Here is a 7,797-nt window from a genome sequence, read left to right on the forward strand (position 1 = left end):
CCCTCGGAATGGTCAGTGATGAGGACAGAGCAGAGGCACAGGGAAGCCCTCGGAATGGTCAGCCACCCTTCTCGCACTCCTTCCCCACCGGTTCAACCTTGCCCTGCCTGCTCCCCCACCTTCCCACAAGCACTTCCCCTAATAAATTGCTTGTGTGCTGAATTCTGTCTTGGCTCTTGCTTCTCAGGTGGCCAAACATAACACAGCTGGGGTAATAAACTTATACTTTCTGATACCAGCAACCTTCAAACGGGTCTCAGAAAACTGGCATTTTTTTAAAAAATGTGTAAAACAGACCACAGGTCTGAAGTTTTTCCTTCTCCATTCCATTCTTCTTATCTTCAAAGGACACTAATAATAGAAAAGCAGGCGTTTAAATAGCCATACAAATGTATCACTCTCCTAATATTAAAGCCTTTTTTTAGTTATAAATTCACCCAGTTCCAAAGAGAAGACAGACAATAATAAATAGTTTCTTGGACTTAGTTATTTATGTGTCCATCTGTCTGACTGCACCATGAGCTTCTGGAGGGGAGCACCTCTTCGATTCATGCTTTAACAAGTCCTACATCACTAGTACAGACACTCAGTAGATAGCTGCTGATGGAGGAAAGACATGAAATCAGAAAATTCAAAAATGGGTCAGAGATCAGGTAAGACAGGATTCCCAGAGATATGGAAAAACAATTAATATATACACGCCTTCTGCTTTCATGTATGAACTCTGGGGAATAAACTTCACGTTTCCCTTTATAAACTACAGGAAGCTGAAGAATAAGGAACAGATTAGATAAGAAACACTACAGGTAATCCTAACGTGCCCAGGAGCTCTGAGCCAGTGATACTAACAGCCCAAACCAACCGCCTGCCTATACAGAGCATCCAAAACAGTCTGGAAGAGGGAGAGTGGGTTGTAGGAAATTGTGCAGACAGACAGACAGACACGTGTGGATTACACATTAATTACAGGTCACATTTAATGACAGACATACAGACTTCTCCATTCTAATACACTTCACCACACTCCAGATTTACTCAAACATCAGCAGATATTTCTGACAGCTGTAATTATCTCTCTTTTAGGAAGCAGAAAGAGAAATCTTGTTCCTTTTTACCATGTGACTGAAAGTTTCCTACCACAAAGTATCAATCTACTTGGTCAAAAGTGAGCATTTACTAAATAACTTAATGATGGTAAACAAGCAGAAGAAAATGTTTGGGAATTACATTCTTCTGCAGAACTTAATTCTTTTAAGACTATTTGATTAAAAAAGCAATTTGTTTCGCCAAGTGTTAGCATGTTTAGGATGATTACATTTTTGCTGCAACAATGAAAACAAGTGTATTCGTGCAGACCCCACACGATGACACTTTAAACAGCACTTCTCATAGCAGATTAATTCATCGAAATTACACCTTGTCAGTGGGGAATTTTTCTCTACATATCGATGATTTAAAACCCAATTAACTTTCTCCCTACTGTTTAAGAGCTCACGACAATGCTGGCTTGTGCAGTGTGCTTCTGCGTACGTCTAATGGCTGCAAAGAGTGTAACACTCTGGAGACCTGCATTAGAAAACAAAAAAGCAGAAGTATTTTCTTCCCCCCTTTTCCAGACGGCACTAGAGGTGGAATGAAGCTGAAGAACAAATGCGCAGGGCTGGGATGTGCTTCCGTTGGTAGTGTGCTTACCTAGCACACACAAAGCCTGGGGTTCTGTTCCCAGCATGGTGGCACATATCTACAGTTTGTGCTTAGGAGGGGAAGGCATCACACTTAGCTATAGGGTGAGTTTTAGGCTAGTCTGGGCTACATGAGACCTTGTGCAAAACCGAAGTAAAGATATACCCTACAACAACCTGAGAATATAAAGTAATTAATTCCAGGTCTTTTACTACATATGGAAGATTCCATGGGCAATGGTGTGTAATGTGGGTCCTACAGAACTCCAAGTCAACCCCGAACTTTAGACAGACTTGGGAAGCACATAAATCCACAGTTCTCCTTTCAAGTTGCTAACATGTCATTTATCAAATGAGTCAGCCAAGCATACATATGAATCAACATGTCTACCTGCTTCAGGGCCTATAAAACATTTCACAATGAAGCCACAGTGAAAACTAATCCTTAATAACTTAATTAAGTATTTTATATAAAAATCATAGAAAAGCAAATAATAACAAATAGTTGAACAGACGGAAGAGATATACAAAATTGGCAATTAGAGGTTAAACAAAGAGGCCTATAATTTTAAAAAGCCTGGTGATGTGGCAGCTGGATAGGGTAACATGTAATTTCCTAGAGAAGATATGCCCTCTATTTAATACAGAAAACAATGGAAATGTTAATTACAAACGTGAGCAGGTGGGAAGGGCCAGTCATTCCCAGCCCCCAGGTACGATTTTCCCCATGAGCTGTCAGAAAGCATGTGAATAAATGCAGGACTTCTCAAGCAACTGCTTGTCAAGTTTCATGATAATCATTTCCGACATCAAACTGGGGTACACGTGTTAATAATAAGCAACCTGCCATGCAGAGCGAGTACTCCCATTCCTTCCTCACCTGACATGTGCTCACAGACCCTCCCTAGTGCCCACTAGGCATTGTTCTAGTCCAGGGACAGAGGATGAGCAAAATGGTCTCCAAGTCCTGAAGTGTGTGTGTGTGTGTGTACATGCGCTGGGTACAGAATCAGGAACAGAAGTAACAGGGTGTGTGTGTTCTGGATACAGAATCAGAAAGAGGAATGACAGGTGGTGTGGGAGGGCCTTCTGTCTATGTGTTACTTTCATTGGTTAATGAATAAAGAAAACTGCCTTGGCCTGTTGATAGGATAGAACTTAGGTAGGCGGGGAAAGCTGGACTGAATGTTGGGAGAAGGAAGGCGGAGAGAGAGAAGCCATGGAGTCGCCAGAGTCAGACATGCCAAAACTTTGCCGGTAAGCCACTGCCTCGTGGTGATATTCAGATTAATAGAAATGGGTTAAACTAAGATGTAAGAGTTAGCCAATAAGAAGTTAGCGCTAATGGGCCAAGCAGTGATTTAATTAATACAGTTTCTATGTGGTTATTTCAGGACTAAGCTAGCTGGGCGGCCAGGATGAACAAGCAGGCTGTGTTCTACTCTGCTTCCATTCTGCCATAAGATTACCCTTCAGACCACTAGGTAGGAGTGGAGAGAAACTGAAAGAAAAGGAAGAGGGGAAGGAAGAGAACTGGGGGAGAAATTGCAGGCTGGAAGGTGTGAGAGAACAAAGTTGAATGAGAATTATAACATGACAAACTCTCTCCACCATGTTTAGTGTTACTCTATCCTGCATGTGCATGTGTGTGCGTGTGTGTGCGCGTTTGTGAGTGTGTGTGCGTGTGTGTGCATGTGTGTCCCACCCAGTGCATGTGATGTGTATGCGTGTGCATGCATGTACATGCGTGTGCATGTGATGTGCATGTGTGTACATGTGTGTGCATGTGTGTCCCACCCAGTGCATGTGATGTGCACCTCAGAATACAAGCTGCATGCTGGCCTTACTTTGTTCTCTGCTGTTCAGTGACATGCACACCATGCTAGCTGCTCATGAACTTCTGGCAACCCTCAACTGCACTGCAGAAGAGCTGGGCTTAAATAAGTGTCTGAGATGGCACCCGACTGCACGTTCTGCGGATGGAAATTCGGGTCCTCATGTTTTCAGGGGGAGCTCTACTCACTGAGCCTTGCCGAGATAAATCTTACAAAAGACATACATGACATCAGCTAGACACCACTGAACATCCTGACACACTGAAGACTGTGGGTCACGGACGGTCTGTGTCACTGTCACCTTCTTTTAAGAAGCTGTTGGAATTGTTAAACTCTCCTCTTGCAGTCCACACACAGAGGCAAACTGTAGCTTACAGACATGATTTGGCAACCCCTCCCCTGGGATCTATGCATACTTGCCTCCGAGTGTCACCAATTTTACACAGTACGCGTCATTCTGTTAATGCTTCTGCAGTTACTTCTGTCCTTTTCTATGACAACAACAGTTTCAACTATGGCAGCATCATGCCGGCTCTACTACCAAGAAGAGACCGACAACCTGAGAGACAACTCTTGCCAAGCATACACCCTGTGGAACAAGATGGAGCCGGCCTCTCCACCCATTTCCTGCAGCAGCAGTGAACCACGTGAGATGTTCCTACCTTGCAGGAGGGACGTCGATATTAGAGGAAACCACTTTCCGCTTCTGCTCAAGGAGACAGATGGATCGAGTGTTTTCTTTTTCTTGGTCAAGGATCCGGTTGGCTTTTCTGGTGTCGGCTGCTTTCACGTCTTCCTCCATGGCCAGTGGGAACAAGTGGTGAGAAGTCTTCTTGCTGGACTCGCGTCTTAAGTCCTCTGGTTGAAATGTGAAGGTCATTTCTCTCTTAAAACTCCCCACCTGCAAAACACAACAGAGAGAAGAAATCTTACACAGCTCTTCTCTTTGCGCTAGTTTGTGGTTTAGCTGGGGGAAACGAAACCCAGAAGTAAGCAACTAGCATTACAACTAGAAATAAACAACTAGCTTGGGCTAGCCTGGTCTACATGGAGCATACCAGGACACCCAGGGCTACGCAGAAAGATTCTGTCCCAAAACAACAGCAACAAAGTGTCACGAACTCAAGAAACGCCTTCCTTTCAGGAGATGAAAGCACTGGCTCTCTATGCCGTTTATCGTGCATAATAGAAGATGGCTAGTGTGCACACGCAAACTGTCTTTGACTATTAATACTGACCTTAGCTTCCATGAACAAGGTATAAGACAAATATGAAACCAAAACTCAGTGAATTAAATCCCACTGTTTCCAATTTTGGAACCATTGGGGAAAAAGTAAACTAAAAAAGTTTTTATAAGTTGCCATTCACAAACCAAGTCAGCAGCAAACTGATTCAAGTCTTGAGTGGAGCAAGAAGAGCCTGACTCTCCAGCAATCAGGAATCTCTCCGTTCGCCAAGAGGGCATTTCACAGACACACAAACCAAGCCAGCCTCCCTGTGAGCTCAGGGAGTCTACCCAGCCCTGCTTACCACAGCCCAGCTAAGCTTGCTTGTTTCTATTAAGTTTAGATAAAAGACCTGAGTCAAACAGAATTGAAAGCCATAAGCAATGTACATAGTAAAATGAAAATGTGTGTAAGAACAGCAAGAGTCTCTAGAATTAATCAATCACTACACATTCCAAGACCAAACAAAAACTCAGGTATGTGTGTGCGTACCTGTGATTATTCAGACAGATAAGTACAGGACTTATCCAGATACGGTCATGTCCAGAATTCACGTGAACACCCAGAGCTCCAAGGCGCTTTGACCTCCCTTAGCCTTCCAGAGATAGAGAGTGGAGATCAACTTCTAGCGGGCTGAAAGGCAAATCCACACCCAGCTCCGCAGGAAAAGGCCAGCCACTTTTGGTCTACTTGCCACTCATTAGGAGGTCACCACAGATTTCAGAATGACTTAGTGAAGTAAAGCAAGCGTCCTAGAAAACTGGGTGTCTGTTCTCAAGCAGTAACTGTTGATACTCACATGCAGCAAGTGAGCAGAGCTCAGGGAGTCTGCAGTCTGACCTAGGTCCTCTGCACATATGCTATGGCTGAGTAGCTTGTGTTCTTATGGGATGCCTAACGGCTGGGGTGAGGGTGGCCGCTGACCTTTGTCTACTTATGGGACCCTTTTCCTCCTACTAGGTTGCCTCGTCCAGCCTTGACATGATGGTATATGCCTGGTCATAGAGTAATATAACATATTATGCCATGTTTGGTTGATATCCCTGGGAGGCCTGCTTTTTTTCTGAGGGGAGACAAAGAGAGGGTGATTTCTGGGGGAGAGGGCAGATTGGGGGGTGAGAAACTGGAGGGAGGGAAACTATGGTTGGAATATAATACGTGAGAGAAGAATTTAAAAATTATAGTTGAGAAAGTAAATGAGTTACAAAGATTCTAAATGTCACTAATCAATATTCTACATAAATCTTTCTGCCTTGACAGGGTGGGTGATAGGAAGGTGGTCTTTTGCTTCTGTAGTGGCCTGTTCCCAGCTTGTGTTGCCACAGGAGACTTTAGAGTCCAGTCAACAAAAAAGAAGTAGAGGCCTTGGTGTGCATGATTACCAACAGTGTCTCCTGAAAGCCAGGTACCACACGGACTGAACGGGATTGGTGCTCCAAGTCAACAGTCTTCAGCTGAACCAGGATAAGCCACGCCTCCCCTGGGGACAACTGAGCTAACGAAATGGCTCCCACGGAAGCTCTAACAGTGGAAGACTGAAGACATGTGGCTTTTTGCCTCGCAAGTTTAGAGAAATATCTGAGGCATATAAATACAAGTAGAATGAATTTCCCACAGCAATGATGTAATAACCATAAGCTATGCTCTTGGCCAAGAATACATAGGAAAACAGAGAGCAATAATATTCTACAATGCAGGCTATCAATCTAAAATGCTTCCTGAACAAAAACTCTCGTAGTAAGCACAAATTCCAGAAACAGAATGAATTCCACAGGCAACTAATCCCAAAATCCTTGTTTAAAAAATTATTAAAAATGATCAAAAGACCAAAAATAACTACAAAAGTAAGAGGTGTTAAACCACTAATAGGAAGAGACACTGCTGTGCTAGCTACTGCAACTGACCACTGAGCAATGGAAGCTTGTCTGGGGCTGGAGTGGGGGCGAGGGACCCTCACGAAGTGGTGGACTGCTCGACAAACAGACCACAGTAATGCCTGCTCGGCGACAAAGTCATTAAAACCCACTGGCCTGCATTCTACAATGGGATCAATGCTTTGATCAAACTGATTTGAAGGAGCCACAGAGGACAACCAAACTGGCAGTGGTGTAGAGGGGCTACACCCCAGAACCCCTAGACCCAAAGTTTGGAACTTGTGAGGCAAAGTGTAGCCATAACATACAGGAGTCTGTTGTTACATATACTTTTAAACCCTGCTACGAGCAGCAGTATGGTTATACCCCACGATGTCTAAAATCTAGTCCCCATTCAAACTAGGGCCTCTAAGCTTCCTCACCTGGGCGAGAAGGCCATTTTCTGATTCATTAACCTGGAAAGAAGCTTTTTGTACTTCATCTGCTCAAACATACATTCCCCCTGTGTTTTCACAGCTACTGTGTTCCTGGGGCTCTAAGGCCAGGTAATTAGGTGATTCGGAAATACAAAGCCAGTATTCTCTCAATGGAAATGACACCATCTGAGAAGTCACTCTAGGCTATGGCTCTAAATAGGCAAATAATGACAATGACAGACAGAAACAATAGTAACAACAAAATCTGAGTGGAGAGAAGCCAGCAGTAGCAAAAGGAGGAGAATCAGCAGAGTTCAGCAGCAAAAGGCAGCTGGGGCTAGGGGGAGAGAGGGAGGGTCAGCCAAGGAAGGGTGGGTAGAGGCTCTGAAGTATCTGTAGTAGGAGCTGCGGGCTTGCTTTTCATCCTGCCCAACTCCCTCCACCGGCTAGCTTTACCCGAAATAACAACACACAAATTGTATTCTTTTAAACACTGCTTGGCCCATTATATCTAGCCTCTTCTCGGCTAACTCTCGCACCTGGACTAGCTCATTTCTAATAATGTGTGTAGCACCCCAAGGTGCGCTTACTGGGAAAGATTCAGCAAGTCTGACCTGGCGGCTTGCTTCATTGCGTCTACCCCTGAGAGGAGCTGCATGATTTCTGAGCTCACTTCCTCTTCCTCCCAGCATTTTGTTCTGTTTACTCCACCCACTTATGTTCTAACCAATCAGGGCCAAGGCAGTTTCTTTATTTAACCAATG

The 7,797-nt window shown here is 44.2% G+C and overlaps 1 protein-coding gene across 1 annotated transcript in view; it reads right to left on the minus strand.

Moving 5' to 3' along the window:
* The window catches only part of Znf704 (zinc finger protein 704), a 199,916-nt gene that overhangs the window by 132,496 nt on the left and 59,623 nt on the right, over positions 1-7,797 (minus strand). Inside the window, exon 2 of the mRNA XM_005361805.3 lies at positions 4,180-4,418. Within this exon, the coding sequence (XP_005361862.1) occupies positions 4,180-4,397 (218 nt within the window). The 5' untranslated portion in view covers positions 4,398-4,418. The remainder of the gene's footprint in view (positions 1-4,179; positions 4,419-7,797) is intronic.

Source organism: Microtus ochrogaster, linkage group LG5 (assembly GCF_000317375.1).
Source record: "Microtus ochrogaster isolate Prairie Vole_2 linkage group LG5, MicOch1.0, whole genome shotgun sequence".
Classification (NCBI taxonomy): domain Eukaryota; kingdom Metazoa; phylum Chordata; class Mammalia; order Rodentia; family Cricetidae; genus Microtus; species Microtus ochrogaster.